This window comes from Scatophagus argus, chromosome 9 (genome assembly GCF_020382885.2).
Source record: "Scatophagus argus isolate fScaArg1 chromosome 9, fScaArg1.pri, whole genome shotgun sequence".
NCBI classification, from domain to species: Eukaryota; Metazoa; Chordata; class Actinopteri; family Scatophagidae; genus Scatophagus; species Scatophagus argus.
In genome coordinates, this window is record NC_058501.1 from 21,034,706 (window position 1) to 21,054,631 (window position 19,926).

At 42.2% G+C, this 19,926-nt stretch overlaps 1 protein-coding gene across 1 annotated transcript; it reads right to left on the bottom strand.

The window, feature by feature from the left end:
• Positions 1-784: 784 nt before the first annotated feature.
• si:dkey-199f5.8 (beta-1,4-galactosyltransferase 3) lies at positions 785-19,247 on the bottom strand. The gene is made up of 7 exons (XM_046398606.1): positions 19,038-19,247; positions 8,555-9,936; positions 5,157-5,392; positions 4,394-4,581; positions 4,141-4,263; positions 3,698-3,802; positions 785-3,546 (listed from the first exon to the last, which is right to left on the bottom strand). Exons 2-7 carry the CDS (start codon positions 8,823-8,825, stop codon positions 3,315-3,317), a joined length of 1,155 nt encoding a protein of 384 aa, XP_046254562.1. The 5' UTR covers positions 8,826-9,936; positions 19,038-19,247; the 3' UTR covers positions 785-3,314.
• Between the last annotated feature and the right edge of the window lie 679 nt (positions 19,248-19,926).

Genomic DNA, 19,926 nt, shown 5'->3' on the forward strand with positions numbered 1-19,926 from the left:
ACCCAGCAGTTTCAGCATCGCGTTCTGTGATTGGCTCTTTACATTTTCTGTTAATCAGGTACAAGTCACTGCTATCAGGTTAAAAGAAGTACACTGCAATGGATGTGTGTGTGTGGCCATAAAAAGTCGCCATGTCCTATGACGGTCACATGTGGTCACAGGGCGCCATCTATTGGACGCCAAGGTGAAGTGCACCAATCAGAAAAGTTAATTCTTCTGATTTTAATAGCTGTATTGTTTCTGTTAATTGCAGATGCACTCAGTTCAACTGATGAAGTTATGGAAAATTAATGATTTAAGAAAGAGATTGTGAAGAAAAAAAGACAACAATGATGATAGTAGTAATAATACGACTCCTGATGCTGTTTTAATGAAAACCAAATCACATCTGTAATCAAAAACTTGCAGTTAAGGGAGGTTTTCACTTTTCTTGCATATGGGAATACTCCTTTTCATTTTTAGATTTATTTGTGTTTTCTTCACTTACACTTGCACTATATGTTTTGGGTTATGCATATTTTAAGATACAAAACAATAAAAAGAGACAACACAATTTAAAAAGAGAGAGAGCAACAGAAAATAATTTGAATAATCTGTTTATTAATGAATTTAAGGCCACTCTGGACTGTGCAGAATTCATAAAGAGAGCAGAAATACCTCACAAAGTCACGTTGTCCTTCGGTTGCTTCAGTACTACTGTGTGGTGACTGTTTTCTACTGCTGCCAAGCTTAATCCACATCAGAATAAAGCAAATCAAACATCAAGCAGCTCTTTTTTAAAAAAAAAAAAAAAAAAAAAAAAAAAAAGGAAAAAGAAAAACAAAACATCAGGTCAAGTAAAAGATGGAGACTGTACACGGTGACTTGGGAATATAAGCTTTTACACAACAGTGACAGAGCGCTCCACACAGCAGATGCAAACTCGCATTTAAAGTCACATTTAGGCAGCTTCCAGCTCACAACCTCAACACGTCAACATGCTCCATATTTTCTGTGCGAGTGCTGATAAGAATCATGTCCACGTTGGGCTCATTTCATTCCCGAAGTCTTTCTAACAGGTCCTCTCCCAGGCATCTCTAGTGTTGATGCTAACAAGATGCTGTTAGTGACCAGGTTGTCCTGATACTACTGCTGTTGTGTGTTGCTAAGGCCATAGGAGCTGAATATGAATTCACAATAAAATAAAACAGTATATAGTCATCTAAATTCACAGGCAACCACTCTCAGAGCTCATGTTGTCCACTTCAGCAGACAAATACCACAATGACAGGAAATGTTTTGCTGAAAAGTTTCAGAACAGCATTTGAAAAACTAATCACAAACCAACCTCCTCCCTTCATTAAAATCTGCAGGCTGTACTGAACATAAGTCGGTTTGAGGTTCTTTGAAATCAGATGGGAAAGAGGCTACGAATATCAAGAGAGGCAAGCGATAGAGTATACAGTGTCATGGAAAGCATCCAGAAGATATGAAGCACACTGTGTACACACATTTTATTTAATCCATCTTCACAGCTTTCCATTCAGTCGTCTTTGGTTTCAGCCTTGTTCACCTGCCAGTACAGTCACGCTCACTGCGTAAAGGGACTGTTTTGTTTTTTTTCTTGAGTAAACAATCAAATCTGTCAGTGGAGAGAAGCGAACAGTGAGGGAGGAGAGTCGGCACGCAGCATACGGGCACCAGTGGAAAAGATATGGCAGATGTCTCCATGAGAACTGGCTTTTCAGAGACAAATCACAAGCAAACTGTTTCAACATTTAAGCAAAAGAAGAAAAGAAGTTGGAAAGAAACAACCTGTTTCCTTATCTGCTAAAGGTAGCCGTAACATGCTTCAGATTTTCTGTCACATTTTACAAAATGACACACAGTTGGTGTTGGGTCAAAACCTCACGGCATCAACACATCAAAGCATTCAGACAGGATTTTGTGAGTCACAAATTACTAAATGTCTGATTTTTCTTCAACCACAAAGAAGGACAATTGAAGTCCTTCAGTTGAAGTTAAAACTTGAAAACTAAAGATGTTGTCACAACAAAAAAGATCACAGAGATTTTTCACATTGTGCTTTGGACTCGAGCTACAGAACTTGTTCGTCTACGTGGATAAATTGGGCTACCGCAACTTGAGGTTGAAACAGCATTTATTAATCTCTACTCCTGAACCTGTGCTGGTCTGATGACGCTGCTGAAGCCACTTTCTACAATTTTGAGGACAGGAGATGGGCAAAAGGCCGACTGTATGTCAGCTGGAGCCCATCTGAAGGCTGAAGACTGATCACCGTCACCAAGACCTGTCGTATTTGACAAAATACAGAAAACAGACACACCAAGAAAATGAAGTGAAGCGTTGTCGATGGGACACGCTGAAATCTGAAAGGCTGAACTGAATTCGCTGACAGTGATAAACGCTGCACACTGAGGAACCTTACCTTGGCCTCGGTGTAAAATGTTTTCACTTTCCTGATCGATGGTTTGTAATTTAACAGGAGGTAAAAACCACATGTACAAAGCCCAAAAGTTGGATTGGAAAGATTTAGTCTATGTTTTGACAGACAAACCACACAGATGAAGATCAGCATGCCTGTGTAGGAACCCTTTATAAATAAGACCCCGGATGTCTGCAGACAGACAGGACATGTGTGCCGTTACAACAGAAGCAGTAATAGTACTGACAGTAAGGTACATATCTGTCAGATTCCTTCACTCAGCGCTCATCGTAGCAGCTTCACACCCTCAACTGGAAACAAAAACAGTCCGTTTCAGTTATGTATTCATTGGCGTTGAGACAAAAAAAAAAAAAAAAAAAGTCAGCGACTCTCGTGGCACAGTGCGACTGCTGGACATCGCAGCTACAGCTCCGTTAAACATAATATTCTCATTAAGGTAAGGTAAGGTACAAGTGAAACGACAAAAGAAGAACGAGATTCTAAGGCATCACAAGGTTTAACCAGCGACCACAGCGCTGGAGATATATAAACTCACAGAGTCCAACTTTAACCCTTCACTGTGGCTCCATTGGAAGAATAATCGGTGATGTCACAGGCGCTGGGCCATCACCTGAGGGCTGAGAAATCCAGGTCTACTGTTTTCAGTTTTAACGAATCAAGTGATTTTAATCACCAAAGTGTGTGTCTCACTGTCCGCAGGCAGTGTGATGTTGGTTCTACACAAACTAATTCCTCCATAAAATGATGAAAATGCTTAAAATAGGCAAAAAACAAACTCCAGGCCACCATAAAGAAAAAAAACCCCACCCGCTGAAGTTATGGCAAAGTGAAACATCGTCAGCGGTCTCCTCGGGGCAGACTGTTGCTTTCAGCGGCCCTCTTTGAGCTTGGCTGGGCCTTCAGCAGGTGCGTTGACTTTGCCTGCAGCTTTGGCAGGAGGAGGCGGCGCTGGGGGAAGTGGGTGTAGTCCGGCCTCAGTACCGATGTTGACAGTGATGTTGGTGTAGAGGGGCAGGTATTGCCGTGAGATTGTCTCATACTCAACCGTGTTCATCCCATCCAACTTCCAGGTCTGACGTGTCTTGGCCAGCATGTTGAATCTTATAGCAAAGACAGAGAAGCAAACACCGCACATATAAGTTCATCCCCTTTAGGTTGCATTTCAGATTCTTTGAGTCTGCATGCAAACTAAAACAAGACCTGCCACAAGCAACTCAAATAAAACCAGCTGCATCAGACTGTTTACTATACCTCTTCGGGTTCACATCGTTGCCCTTGTCCAGCTTGTGTTTAATCATCTTGTAACGGCCAACCTTCAGCGATGGACGAGTGATGTACATACCCCCCAGAGACACTCTGAGAACAAGAGAAACAAACATCTTTCATGGTCCAACAGGGTCACACTCATCTCCTGATGTGGTTCAAACATGAACCAAAACTTTGTGATGTTTGTATTTTATTTTTTTTCCAAATTTTGCTTTTCAATTGAACTTTTTTAATTCTGATCTGCAGTACTCCGCAATCAGCTGGGGTCTGTTTTTGGTTAGTGTTAAATGTCAAGTGTATAAAAGAAATCAGATGTCAATCAAGTAGAGCGTGGAAGCTGGAAACTTCCTGTCAGACTGTCCACTGAGGCATCATTTCCACAGCACACAGTCTCAGCCTTACGAGCATCTAGAGCCAAGTATTCTCACCTGACTCCAATATCGTCGTCCTCTCCGCCCCAGCCCCAGTAGTTGTTGGGAAAGCCATTCATTTTGAGGTAGTGCAGTGGCGTCAGAGCTGACACTCCCCCAAAGTACATCTTGTACGGAAGCCTGGAGAAGATTAAAGATCCCAAGAAAAAGGAAAACACTGTTAAGCATTTCAATTAAAAGTGGAAAGGAGAATATGGTTTGGGTCTATCTGCAAAAAGTGATGAACATCTGCTGTCAAGAAAGTACACACTTGTAGCCAAACTTGTCCATGGCGATGGCTGCGTGTTTGGGGTTGGCGTCACAGACATATGTGTTGCGATCGTCCTCTGGAATGAGGTCCACATCATGGAAGAAGAGACAGTCCCAGTCTTCCTCCTTCATGGCCTCCCGGAAACCAACATTCATCAGCTTGGCCCGGTTAAATGTGTAGTTTCCGGCCTGCAGAGTGAACACTGACATGTAAGTATATGTGTGTGTGTGTGTGTGTGTGTGTGTGTGTACAGACTTTCCTCAATTAGCAAAATAAATTCTAACATTACTGAATTTCAGTACGGGCAAAACTGGGAAGTCAAGATGAAACATATTCATTTTTAACTGGCTAAAAAAAAAAACAAAAAACAAAAAACAAACAAAAAAAACAACACATTTTGCTTTGAAGTTAACACACAAAAATATAATTTTAATACTGAAACTATTGTGTCATAATTCACAAAAAAAATCCCATCACAGTATGGTAAATAATAAATACACATAAACCACTGGCACATTCTCATCCTCTAACATGCACTTCTGATGACTGCACACTAGAGGGCAGTGTTCATCTGGCCTGTAACTGTAGTTGATACCAAAGGAAGGAAACAGTCCTAACAGCAGATGATAGCTGTTTATATCTAACAAAAATGAAATGTTTCAGCCAAATGTGAAATCTCTGTTAACCAAAAGTAAAATGTTGCTTAAAACCCTTTGACGCTTGCTTTAGTGTTAAATAAGTGACCTGATTGTGTGCATTTCACCTGGTGAATGACGTAAATTCCATACTGGAGCTGCTGTCGCTGCAGGAAAGGATGTAGGTAGTACAGTAGGAACTTAAGGTGGTGTTCTCTGTGTCTGTGGGGAATGATGATGGCTGTTCGGTGCCTCGCCTCGCAGTCAGGCGGCCTGTAGCGTCCGCCACGCACCACTAGCGGGTTTTTCCTCTGAACCTCTGCTAGCGTGAGCCCTGATGGAAAGCTGACGTGGATTGGCCCACCTGCAAGCAGAAATTGGCCGGCGGTCATTACCAGTCGGAAACAAGATGTGTTTGATGGAGTGAGGGCAAATAATCTGGTTACAGTAGGAGAGCATATGATTTGAATGTGAGGCTGTGGTTTAAAATTACCTTAAAATGGCCACGAGTTTGTCAGACTGACCTGAACCAAAACTAGTTCTCATACTTAACAGTAAATACAGTAAATTATTTCTGTTCAGCTCACCTAACTGGAAATGTTTTGCTTGTAAAAACATTTTATGATGGCTTTCCATCATATTTTGAATGGCAGCATGTGCAGACATACCAAAAATCCTTTTCATACCAACATTGATGAACTAGCTAACTCAGCCTGTCAGTTCTTGATCTGCAGGTGTGCTGCGTAACCACACTGGGTTTGGTGCTTGCAGCATAAATAACCACACATTTTTACAAAGCTTTCTGCAAAGAGTCTGGATATTTTTTTTCCCCCACAAAGCGATAAGCAACTTTTTAAACACCTTTTTCACGTCAATCCACTGTCACAACAATCTTTGAGTTAAAAAAAAAAGTGTGTAACAAAAGCCTGCAATTCTATACAAAAAAACCTGAGAACTAATGTTACTGCCTACAGCAAGCAAGAGATGATATTTAAGACCTTCGTTAATCACTTTTAAAGCTTCTAATTTTTTGAGGAAACCGATTCAATGACGTATGGCATACATCCATTTAGTTTTACACGACTGAAAAGTGAATGTCTCTGCTGTTTGGACAGTTGGACGGACAGAAACAATCTGAAGAGGTCAGCTCGAGCTTCTGAAATTTTCCACAATTCAATGAAATTTAAAGACCAACGCAGGCCAAGCAATATAATCTGATGAAGGTGTTTTCTGTTCACTTCCTGCTACCTGAGCGAATGTTCGGTAACACCCTGATGACCTTTATCCTTTATAGTTTCCAGAAAACTGGTCAATGCCTTCCGGCTCAGGTATCAGCTTGTGCTTTAAAATTACTGGAAGTAGTGTGGGAAGAAAAGAGTCTGAAAACAGAAAACTAATCCTTTAATTTACAGTGCATCTTAGGTATACTGAAAAACACTAACTGTAGTAGGATCAGATTGTTTAGAGCATGTGTAACAAGTGTGTGGCAATGACAACAAAGACAAACAGAGACGAGTCACAAGGTCCACTTCATCTCACCGTCTTCGTCGGTGGACGTTTGATCAGCTGTCATCGAGCAAATTTCTGAGTGAGGTCGAAAGCTCCAGAGGGGGGAAAAAAAGAGCTAGAAAACAGACTTTGAGCTCAGACTGTTTTGGTCAAACTTCTATTTCCAAGGCCAAATCAATTTTTCACACTCGAAAAGATAAAATGTGGGAGGCTTTAAATTTTCATTCATTTAAAGGGAGCAAAAACATGTGTGTTAACCAATTAAAGCATGTTGTGCATCATTCTGTGAGGAAGAAGGCAGGAGGGGGAAAAAGCTATTTACATCTTCTGGTAACATATTAACACTGCACCTCAGAGGTAACTGAATGATCAAAATAATCAAATCAGATTTCTGGTATTTGCTAATTACTGGTCTTTTCCCAGAACAATCCGCTGAGGTATGGTCATCATGTTCAGTGGATGTAATTCCCTTTGCCTTCACGCCAAACATGAGTTCATTTTTATACACTTCACAATTATATACAAAGCCAATGCAAAGTGTATCTGTGCAAGCTGGGGATATTTAACTGTCACAGGGCTTCACAGAGTGCTGTGTGAAAATATCACAGGCTCTGGCTCACGTGTCAATAAGTGACAAATAAGAGTTCACAGAAAGTTATTAATAATTTACAGAAACACCGACACCAGTGTTAGTCCTTTTCTCTTCTCTTCTCTTCGTCACTCTGGCTTACTTGTTTTTCTGCTATTCAAAGAGGGAGTCAGAGCTGCTCTGAATCAAAACCTGGGGACCGCTGTGGCTCTCAACTCCATCACTGCCTCAATCCTGACAACTGTGCCAATATAATACGTAAAGCTGACCGTCGAGCCGACTTTGGTGATTAGAGCATATTTTTGTGGGTTTGGAGAAGTTAATACTGAGCGGGGTGAAACAAAGCTAAAGTGGCTAATGAACCATCAGGTGTTTTGGCTGTCTGGGGTAAGTAAACACAAATTATCACATGAAAATCTGTTTTGTTTTTCTGTGGGACACTGAGCATGTGGACCGGCACCAAACTTTCATTCAAACCTCCAAAGTGAAGAAGAGACAGCGAGATGATCGATTCAGATTGAATAAGGTGATGAAACAGTGCAGTACTGAAACAGTCCAAGATTTGTTTCATGTGTTGTCATTTGAGTAATCAGCTTCTCATCAGCAAATATTATGAGCTGCTTCAGGACTGCAGATCATGCAGTATTACAACTGACACTACCCACTGTTTAAACAAGTTTTACTATCTTAATTGCACACATCATGATGATCCATGTCTGATTTATTGCATATGTGTGGGTATCATTTCCCACTTAAAGCTGCTTCCAGGCTTTTAGAGTAAATCAGAAAGAGCAGATGATGTAAACTACAACAAAATACCACAAAGCCACATCAACAAGGAGCAGCCGATTTTGTACGACTCTGTTCCAAGTGGCCTGATGGCCCACCAACCATCATTATACAAGCGAAAGCTCCATTTCACTGTGATAAATGGAGATCTGGGTGCATGGGTGCCATTGGAGCTGCATCTTGGAATGACTGTGTGAAAAGATCATTTTCAACTTCTAAAAGCAAAGCACTGATGCTTCAAAGCCCCCAAAAACAGTGTCTGATCCATTCCTACACGGCGCAGTAGATGCACAAAAATGAGCTTTGTGAAAATTTCCACTAAAAAAAAACGCACTTAAAGCAGAAACAAGTGGCCCCAGCAATCTGGTGACTCTTCTACTCTGAAATTTGGGTCTCAATTCTAACTAGACTAGACAATAATGTTAATCAGCAGTAGTAGTAGTAGTTAATCAGTCAAGTCGGAGGACTGAGTTTAACGAATGGCAGCAATAAGTAATTGTGGAGAACCACCACTTAAGTTTGTTCATATATCAGTGCTGAATTCACAGATTTACACGTGCGAGTGAGAACGCGATCTAACTTCATTAACAGTCTAATCAGGTACTACAGGAGGACACAGGAGCAGGCTAGAACACTCACCTATCAGCGGGGATGTCTTAGGGCAGTAGGGCATTTCGTCTCCATGGCTATGACCTTTGGACAGGTGGGAGAGGTTGGCGTACACATCTCCTCCAGCAATGCCAGTCGACGTGTGGTTGCGGCCTGACAACGTGGGGTCGGGCTTGCGGAAGATGCGGATGAAGTAAGAGACCCTCTTCTGGTATCCCTCTCGGGACAGCAGTGCCATGACCACCAGCTGAATGCCCAGAAACATGAAAAGGTAGCGCCATTTGGAATGGATACCGACCATGGCGACGGCTCTGCGTCGTCAAAGCAACAGAGGTTGGGAAGAGGCAGTGCTGAAAGTCACGTTGGTCTGGAGAAACTTGACCGTCAGTGGTTTAATGCTTGGAACTTCTACCCAAGCAGAAACAAAATTCGGGAAGATGATGATGATGATGATGATTGTCAAATGTGGATTTGTTGGAGGCTGGTGTTGCCCACAGGCACACAGAAAAGAGTTAAATATACTATGTGCCTTCTCTAAAATATGGTAACATGCACTCAATGTGACAGTTACTGTACGTTAAGTTACATGCAATGATTTGTGGTGATATGAAGTAAGAATTCAGAGCAAGATGTGTACAAAAAAACCCAAACAAAAGCAACACAAAAAAGGCACTTTTGGTAGGCTGCAATTGGAAAAAAAAATACCAAGGAGACAAATAGAAAAATATTCTAAACCAAGAAAAAAAAAAACTTTCTACTTTTCTCTATTTCACTGCATTCCTTTCTGCAGGTCACTATGTGGCAAATATCTCCAAAGTTGACTGCTGGTCCACTTTGTGATTGGCGTGGGGCGGTAATGCCAGTCCCACATCATGTGGTTTCACCCCCACTGAATTCCATTCGTTGCCCTGTAAAGCTCATTCTCCTCCGGTCAAATAAATGGCAGCAACAGTCTTTCTCACTCGCTCTCTGGCTCTCTCTTCCTCCCTTTGTGAGCTTTATGCTGCCTTCTGTCCTCCCTCATGTTCTCTCCTGAGGGAGGCCTCCGCAACAATAACAGCCGCCATGACAAAGGGGAGCATATGCAGCCGTATAGGCCCTATACTTTACAGAGGATTACACAGCTTCCATCCACTCACTGCTTGACTGGCTGGAGAGATGAGGGGGGGGAGTGGACCATGAGCAGTGTGGGAGGAGTGGTCAGAAGGTTGCATGTGTGTGTGTTGGTGATCGTGTATTTGTTAGGGGGAGGGTTTCAGCTGAGAGTCAGGCTGAGAGAAAAAAGAAACCGTGGGAGGAGATGGAGGAAGAGGAGGAGGGAGAGTTTTGATTCCCACTGCTATTGTCTCATAATGATGCAATCCACAGCTATGGGCTGGGTTGAGAGCCACACCAGTCGCTTCAGCGGGGCTCTGAAAGACAAAACACAGAGGAGGAGGAGGGACAGTTACATTGACTGACACGCTTTGGTTCAAACTGTTGACATCAGCAATTTTAGGCTTACAGCAGAGCATCTTTTCCATAGAAACAATGACTAATTGTGCACAGCACAGGCCTAACAAATGAATTGTGTTTGTTTACATGGAGACTCAGCTGCACAGTCGGATAGCCTTGACTAATCAGGCTTCGGTTCAGAGGCCTGCTGCCCACAGCGGATGGCAGACGGGAAGCCCTGCACCAGCGTGTGGATGAAACTTCCTCATTCTAGAGCCAACAAACTCGGTCCTGCAATTTACTGCAATGTTGTATTTGTCGACCTTGCATCACCCCTAGTCCCACGCTGGTGCTGTCTGCTGCAGTATCCAACACAGCCTTAGTCGCAAATCAATTAGTGCTTGTTAAAGCAGCCACACACAGACTGCTAATCCTAATCCCACTGAATGCTACAAGACTGGCGAAGAGACTGAAAGAGACGGATAGAAAAACATTGTCTAATACGACTAAAGCAGCTGCCAGCTTCCACACACGACACCGTGATTGATTTTACATCTTAAGTTTCATTCCCAAAGTCAAAGATTTTCTTTGAAGTCTGTTGTAAAGGTTTAAAACATCCAGAACTGCAGGGTCTCTCAATGCACATGTACTTAATGATGTTAGGCATGTCCAATTCTGAAATTGATAAATTCCCAAAGTGCAGTCATTTTAATAGCTGTTTAGTTCACTCCTACTGAATCATCAGTATGGTGTTGACATCTTCAGGCCTTTGAGAGTGTCATGCTAATTACACAGGGGAAAACAATGCATTATGAGCTCTCATGTGTGCGGCATAAATTAGCTGTTGGGCGCAGTGTTCTCATGTTTGCCGTTTTCTCGTGTTTAGTCTGTCACTCCATTCAAGTCGCACGCTACAAGCTGTACCTGTTTATGCAAAGTGGGAAGCAACAGAAGAAAGAAAGAGACAGCAAACGTGGAAAAGAAAAACTGAGCACGTTGACAAAAAACATGGCAAAAAGAAGAACTACTACAATCTCTCCGTTATATAATAATCTGATCACAGCTGTAATTATTAGTCTTAAATCGGGATAATTTCAAGAAAACTACTCAATTTGCAAAGGAATTTGTAAATCATCATGTATAGATGATACATGCCGTGGCCTAGAGGTTGGAGAAGCGGCTTGTGATCGGAGGGTCACCAGTTTGATTCCCCCACCGGACGGGCAGGAAAAATTTGGGTGTGGTGGAGTGATTAATGCGACAAAATTCCTCCCCCCCTCCATTAGCTGGCTAATGTGCCCTTGAGCAAGGCACTTAACCCCCCAATATGCTCCCTGGGCACTTGATGCTGCCCACTGCTCCTGTGTGTGTTTCACTGTGTGTAATTTGCCAGGTGTTGCATGTGTGTGCATGTAAAAATACATAAACTGTCAATAAAGCTGATTCTTCTTCTTCTTAAACTGAGTCTAGCACAGTGTCATCATGTTACTGTGTTTCCTCAGTGAAGATGGTGAGCAAACCTTAAACATTTTCCTAACTGACAGGAAGTGGTTGAATGTGGCTTTAACTGTGAAAAAGACTATTTTGTCAACTACACAGATATACTGAGGACATATGACAAACTCTGAACTGAACTGAACTGCAGTGCTGATGCATGTCTTCATTTTGCTTCAACAGCTGACGGAGAGGATTTTCAGTTCAATAAAGGTTTTTCTCTAAGGGCACATGTGGATCAAAAAGGAGAGGAAAGCCTCTGCTTGCCGCTGCAGATGATTTTTATCTGCATGTGGCACTGTGAGCAGATGGGAAGCTGATAACTCTCACTTTGCCTGACCTCTGTAATAACCCTGTAGATTATGGATATGATTTATAAAGATCAGCCATAAAGACTCCCACTGCACTGGTTAATCCCACTGCGAGGAAATTCAACTCCACCACTCAGAAACATAAAAACCAGTGACCTGGAAAACAGTAATCTTTTGTTTTTTAAGTAATAACTGGGAGTCATGTCTTTTAGGCTCACTACACTAAAATAAATGATTAAGCTTCTCGAGTTTTCAGGGACAGAACATGGCTGCTAAGATCAATGTGTTAAGCCACAGTTCAAGGAGCGACTAGCATTAGGAAAATCCAACATCACGGAGGTCTGCAGTGAGATATACCAAAAACTTTGCAAAGAGCACAAATGAGAACAATGGTTTGCTTTAGTGCTCTAGGACCAGAATCTGGGAAGCTGAGGCTCAGTAAGTGAAGTGGGTCGTCCACCTTTCAGAAGGTTGGATCCCCGGCTGCATGCTGAAGCAGGATACTGATCCCCAAACTGATGGTTGTTCCATCTGTGTGTGAGCGTATGTGCGAATAGCTGAGCATAGAAATAACGTGGCACTGGATGGCAGGACGGCAGCTCTGAAATCAGTATATGAGAGTGCGAATGGGTTAATGCAGCAAGTGTTGTAAAGCTCTCAAAAGGAGTAGGTAAGGCTAGAAAAGCGACACACAAAATGCAAGTAGATTTACCATTACCATAATGTGCTTGAGCTGGCTTCTACAGTGAGATATCTTGGCAGGGGACACCTCCTTCAACAAAGCTCAGGCACTGACTTAACACGCATATAAAAGAGGCCCAGTGACCAGATTTAGACGAATCTCTCTGTGTTAGCTAAAAGGCTGAGGATGAGGAGAGAACCAAAAAGAGAGACAAGGACAAAGCAAACTAAGAGGAGCTGGAGGGGGAGAGGGAGAGCAGCCAACAGCCTGGTTACACTATGTTCTTTTGACTTCATTGTCTCTGCTGCATGCATATCCTTCCTTTCTGCACAGAATTTAAAAAGAGGCAGGCTTGCCATGACATATCATACGCCTGCACAGCAAAACGAGCATTTTCTCCTCTCTGCATTTATTTTATTTTTATGTTTTTATACATCACTAAGCACTGTGTGCTTTAAAACAGTGATGGAACATAACAGCCGACAAATGGGACATTTTCGTTTCTGCCCACGGGGCATTAATATTACATATCTATGGTATGTCCACATGCATGCTTGCACACACATGAATGAATGCAAGAGGAGCCAAGAGGGCTGGAGGAGGGAGCTCAGAATGAAGAGCAGTAAAGAAAATGACAAGGCGAGTGTATGGAGTTACATATTTAGATCATCATCTAGGGGCTGTAACTAATGACCAGAACTGTTGTTCAGATCCTAAAGGGACAGCATAGGGTCTCATGCACGGGCCACTGACAGCCATAGCAGCCCCATAAGGAGACAAACAAGCAGCTAGACCACGTCACAGTGGGGGTTACCACAGAAGAGGTTTACCTAACCAGACATTCCTACTGTGTCCCCATTGACCCCAGCACCTGAGTCACTTTTCTTCTTCCTTCCTCCTTTTTCTCTCTCCGACTGTCAAGGCAGCCCATTCTCTGCACTAGAACCAGTCAGCAGCATTTATACACAAAACATCATATTTTCAACACCAACAGCCATTTACAACCCGTCATGGGTTATTTAACAGTTGGTAGATATCCAAGAATCCAGGAATTCCAGGGGCAGCTGGTTCACATCAAATGAGTGCAGAGCAGAGATGTGCCATTTCCCTCCTTGAGTACAATACTATTCTGCTGTTGAAAATTGGCTGCAACTGAATTCAAAGCAGCGCTTCTGTTAAGAAACACTGCGGGAGAGACAAACAAAAGCTATTAAGTACAGGCTATTGATTTTGTAAGCGTTCAGGGCTTAACCCCGTTGAAGCACATAGCAAGGCTCTGCATTAGAGGATGAAGCCTTCACATCTGCCAGACTGTGTCATCAGGTCTATATGCACCAGCTTATCGACGCTGATTGAGTGCCCTCCAGTCTTAAACACGTGGCCTTCCTGTTAAATCTGCTCGACCCTAACTGCTGCTGGTGTGACAAAATCTTTCCAATCCTACTCACTTTTGCACAATGTCAAACATTTGTTGGTTCCCGCTTTTTTAATGTAAGAATTTGCTGCTTTTCTTTGTTGTGTAAGATGGGAAATGAGGAGTCTTTGGGTTTTGAACTGCTCGTTGGACAAAAGAAGAATTTGGGGTTTTGAGCGTTTTTCAACATTTTTGACATTTTGTAAAATAAATGATTAATCTATTAATCATAAAGTAATTGTCATCAGTAACAACAATATTGGTTAGCTGCAGTCTTATTGTTAATGTACCACTGGAAATAAAGCGTAGTTACGTTAAATATGGCTGATCTAACATTTATTTGAGCAAAAACAAAATAATAAAGGCTTCAGTGGTACATAAACTACTGTGCATACTGTGCTCAGACAACTGAAACTGCAATTATTAATGTGCCACTGCTACTAGAGGAAAAACAAGTCATCAGCAAATTAAGATTAACGAATGGAACAGAAACCTGTGTACTGTGGTCAACTGGACTGATGGCCAGATGTGTGGAGCTTGAGTGCAGGAAACACCAATGCCAGTTAGGAACAGAACAGAAGCCTGATTAGACTGAAAAATCAGAGGTGTGGGAAACGTCTGGAAGGTCTGGGACCAGGCTAACAGAACTCCAGCTGAGACACTGAAGACCTGAGGAATGGCTTTAAAAGAGCAAACAGCCCGAGCAGCTGTTTGTTGGGGATAGACAATATATTTTGAACCAACAGATTCGGTTGAACGATGAAATGAAATCATAGCCAATAAAATGAAGCCAAAATGCTTTCATTGACTTAACAAGCAGAGCCTTGTAAAAGTGTTGCTGTGCACCTCTAAAAGTCAGTTTAATGTTCACACAGAGAAGAAGAAGGAGAAGGACACGTTGTAGAAGAACAAGAACAAGCACTTCACGCTGCTGCTGCTGCTCTCATGACGTCAAACTGCTGCACCTGGGTAGAGCCACACAGTGTAGATTTGAAAGACAAACATGCTGCCACCAACGCAGAGGAAGACAAAATGACTGCAATTTGCATTACAGGTTCCCAAAATAAAGACTGAAATTACTGGCCATAAGAAGCAAATCTCTATCATGCATCACTAGTCCATTCTGAAGCCCGGGCTACAGTCCATGGTTTGAACTGGAATGGGGAAGGTGTGGTAGTGCACACTCTCCTCCTATTTACTGTGGAGGGAGCAAAGGAGCAAAATGTGAGCAAGTGTGTTGATTTCAGGGTCAGATAAGTGGGAATCCGTCATAAAACAGAGACAACAACAACGGTGGCTCTGATTACCCCTAACAGCGTAATACCTTGGTGAACCATCAATATGTGTAATGATTCACAGACAAACCTAAAACGAGAGCTCATTCTCAGGTGTCACATGCATAAACCCTGATACCAGCCACTTAGCTAATGTACCGTACCATGGCTGAACTGGCACGGTGAAATTATCTGCCAGGCACGTGGAGAACCGTTTCCTCATACATACATACATACATACATACAGTTCACTGTATTATATTTTGTCCATTTCATTTATAAATAATGTAAAGTGACAAAACATTGTATGTTTTTGAAAAAAGAAGGCAAAATCTCTGGCTGATATTTACAATAGTGTCTGTCACCAAAATATAAAGGAGTGTAGGTTTTACAAGTAGCTGCAGTTCATTGTTTTGTTTTTTATCCTGGTATTGATTTGAATTTGGGATTAAGAATCATATGATACAGCTATTAGAAACACTAGATTTCTGGTATTGCTACATAAATAAAAGCGAATATGCGCAAAAGCACGTTGTTAATAAAATCACAGGGTAAAAATAGCCTGATTTGAGCAAAATCTCCAACGTGTGTTTTGTTAGACATACTAGGGATGCAGCAGTTATCAATTCATCTAGAATTCATTTCAATTCATCTTTTTCACAATTAGTCATTTAATCTATAAAATGTCAAAAAAGTGAAGAGTTTAAAGTGTAGTCTCCAAAATTGCCTCTTTTGTGCAACCAGCAGTCCAAATCCCAAAGACTTTTCATTTGCTAACACAAATGACAAAGAAAAGCATCAAATCCTTGTATTTAAGAAGCTGGAACCAGCAAATGTTCAACATTTTTGCTTGATAAATGACTGATTAATACCTATGTACATACTTACATAATGATGATTACACAGACAAAGCACTAAAACTTCAAACTATTTCCATTACTGATAAAAAGCCAAGTGTGCCATGCAGCATCAGCGTGCTGTTTGGTTCACATGACACCTCACATGATTTAAACACACCAGACGCCTTCAGAATCATGCTGGGCATCCCGTTAGCCTCAGAGCAGAACTGTGGTACAAAGTCTACAATGAAAGCATTAGTTTATATTTCCCTGGAGAGTTGACCTTGTCCTCAGTGAGCTTTTTACTGGAAAACATTCAGCTCTTCAGTAAGTATTATCACGCTCGACACAGAAAAAAAAAATAAATAAATTTGTGGCACAGCAGCAATAACAACAGCCTGATTAGACATGTTCACCGAAATGGATAATTCACACAGGAAAGACGTCATTCCAGCACACTTGCCACAGTCAGCTTTGTCAGTGCGTCTCCTTTCACTCAGCCATGCAGGACCACTGATTGGACTCCAGTTCTCAGGCTGCTGAACATTGACTGTATTCAGTGCTGACCTGAGATGAGCTAATTAACAGGAGTGTTTTGACTTGTTTAGGAGCTGGTCTTTAATACTGTACATAACAGTGAAACTAATCCAAGCTGAAGTGGTCAGCAGACCACAAACAGATCGGACACAACAGCGTGACATTCTCTTTACCAGGCTGGCAAGACATGAGGGAAATATTCCTCACGCAAACCACCAGTCAAACCAAACCACAATAGGTAAAAAAAAAGAAAAAAGAAAAAACATTATTCAGTTTCTGTATACGCAAGCAGGCCTTTTCTTGCATGCACCAACCAAACAGGGCCGGCCAATAAAATAATGAGCAAACATGCCCTGAGAAAAAAGGTGTCTGCATAACAACACGTGCCAGCGTCCTTGTCATGGCAACCCATCCTGAGCCCCGGCCATTCATGGTGGGTGCAGCTGGTACACGTCTCTGTGGCTGTTCCCTCGAGTACGACTCTGCTGGGACACACTGCTGAGGAAAGGGGGGAAAAAACACCTTCCTCCTCCTTCCTCCCACTTTTTCTTCTCATCTTTCTGCCTGTGGTTGCTCATACTGTTTCTACAGTGCAGTGTCCCCCCCCAGCTATAACCACCTCACCAGGGACGGTGAGTTGCAAACTTGGCAAAGACAACCATGGAGATAAGGAAACCCCCATGAGGCCAAAAACACAACAAAACCGGCGCAACAAGTTATACAAGAAGCAAAAGAGTTGACACCAAAGCCCATATAACATCTAGCTTATTTAAACAACAAACAGACAGGAAAGCACAGACCAACCAGGCCTGAAATGACTGTCGACAGTTATTCCATGACAATATCTAATACAGAAGAGATAACAAAAATCAAAAGTCATGTAAAAAAAATCATAGCAGATCCTCTTGATATTACATACCAACAACTTAAACTGATATTATTCACTTTTCAGTAAAGCATTTTAAGCTAGACATCAAAACACTGAAATAAAATATTGAGTTAGCTTAAACTCAATAAACAAAATGCAAAGTGTAGCCCCTACAATCTACGCACAAAACAAAAGACTATCAAGTCCGGGAGGTTAACACTAAACACACTATCATTACTGCAAACAACCTGGATATCACAATTAGCAACAGTGATTGGGGAACCTTTTATTCTCTGCAATCAATCAAGTACCAGGACAAGTACAGAAATAAGAAATTGTATGTAGACAGCTGTACAGCTAAACTGGCAGCCACTGAGAGCCAGCATGTTTTCTTCTTTCTTTTCTTAACTCGTACTTAGATGTTATTTCCAAGACTAGCTCTTGTTTACAGTTGAGATTTTGGCTTGAAAATTATGTGTTTTGTAATTGAAAACGTGTACAGCTATCTTAGTCACAGACCGCTGTCCTTCATGCCTAGTTGGACTGGCAGTGAAGTGTTCCTGACAAATTTACACAACAGGTAATGAGGTCTGGGTGCCCGGGCAGACAAACAGCCCAGCCGGCAGCAGGTTAGACTACCGGTCTGTCTTTTTGAAGAACATAAAAGAGTAACGTACGTCCTCCAGTGTGCCTCCTGCATTGGTCCTTTCATATCTCAGATATGGACTCAATCAACCTGACAGTTCAGAGGGGGAGGGGGCCGCCATGCAGGGCCTTTTGTTCTGCTGATCGGGGTGTACATGAGAATATAGAAAAAAGAATAAAGGCCGTGAAGTATGTTTCACCTGGAAGCGAAGCGAGCGTGAAAGTAGCACGAAATGGCGAAATCAATGAGTATTCTCATCGCTTCCTGATGTGCGAACTACAACCACCAGCTCCGGCTAACTCGAGCCCCTCATGAGTAGTTAGCTCTTAATAAACTTGGGCTGAGTTGCCAAATTCCAGTTGTCATTAAAACGATTACAACATTTTCCGTTCGTGCCTCCCTTGTGCTGTAAGCAGCGACAAATAAGCTTGGAAACTCGGGAGGCGATCAAACTTCCGAGCGGTTTGTTAACTAGCAGCTAAAAGTTGTGCAACTATTCTGACAAGTAAAAGTAATTCAGCTAATTCGGACTAACATCAGCGAGCGCTACGTTAGTTTGGTTAGCAAACTAACAAGGTTGACTTAAACCAAGAACAAGAAACTTTCCTCGTTTCTGCCACGCTGGGAGAAAATCCACGTTAAAAGCTTTTATTAACGCCATTCGCCGTCCGGTGTTCTCTGGCGTTAACTGCTGGTGGTCTCACTTTAAAGTGAAGCTAACACCGCCGTTAACTGTCCCTCAACTGTTGGTGAGACCGAACATCTTTAGTCAAAACAAGACGCGATCAAGCACACTTTTAAATCCACAATGCTGTAAACTCTCGCACAGGAAACTGTCCTCCAAACCAAACGCCAACAACAGCCAGGTGTGCCAGGAAAGACGAACCAAACCGAGCCGAGCTAGCCGCTGCGGGTTAACTGGCGTTAGTTAGCTAGCTAGGGGACACAAACACACATACACACGTAAGGTGCTGATTTCGTTGTGAGAAATGGATTTTACGGTTTCATTCTTACCAGGCGGTTGGCTTACATCCCTCGGCAGGTTACGTGGCTGTTAGCAGCAGATTTCCCCGACACCAGCTTCCTTCCTCCGGGTTTTCGATATGTTTTCAAGTTGATGCCGCTCGGACGCAGCGCTGTGCGGCAGACTGGAGGAGCGAATGAGCAGAGTTGGTGTCGCACGGCACTTTTCCCCTCCCCTTCACTGGAAATCCCACACGAAACCTGCACACCGCAAAACCTGCACACGGAGAAACTTAGGAGTGCGATCCTGTCGGCGTTGTTCTGCTGGTAATCGCAGTATGGGTAGCAATATACCTGCCACGTTTGAGGTCATATTGGTGGGTGATTTAAGGCCTATATTTCTTTATTTGTAGTTGTTTATTTTGATAAACAACTCACGTACAAAGGTTATAAACAAACAACCCTTTAGATAAAAAAATAAACCCCACAGTGTAACTAGCGGTAAATGGAGGCATTGATTGTAAAAGGTACATAATAAACTAATTTAAACTATAATTAATTGGGTTGTTCAAGACTTGGATTCTATTCTTACCTTAAAAGGGGAGAAAATCAGGATTTAGTCAGGAATTGTTGAGACTGTCTAAACACCTGACCTGGTAGGAGACTGAACAGTTTTGATTTGATCTTGCAAAATCCTTGAGAAATGAAAAAATAAGAGGTAGGCTTTGAGAAGCTGTGTATTTAAATGGCTATTAACCAAAATGTGACTTTTAAAAAGAAAATAAAGAACGAACGAAAATCAACAAGCAGCAGAACAAATAACTTCAAACTTTATAATCTCTTCGAACAACCAAATGTTGACTGAACCTACAGGTTTAACTTGTAGGTCGAGGCTTCAGTCAACAATGAAACATCTGTAGTGCAGGTTAACCTTTATTCC

Bases quoted from the DNA above. Each gene is read 5' to 3' on its own strand.
- si:dkey-199f5.8 (XM_046398606.1), bottom strand. From the start codon at position 8,825: ATGGTCGGTATCCATTCCAAATGGCGCTACCTTTTCATGTTTCTGGGC. The intron at 4,582-5,156 runs GTGAAATGCACA...TTCACTCTGCAG, and splicing joins GAATTTACGTCATTCACCAG to GCCGGAAACTACACATTTAA. The intron at 3,803-4,140 runs GTGAGAATACTT...TCTTGTTCTCAG, and splicing joins GACGACGATATTGGAGTCAG to AGTGTCTCTGGGGGGTATGT.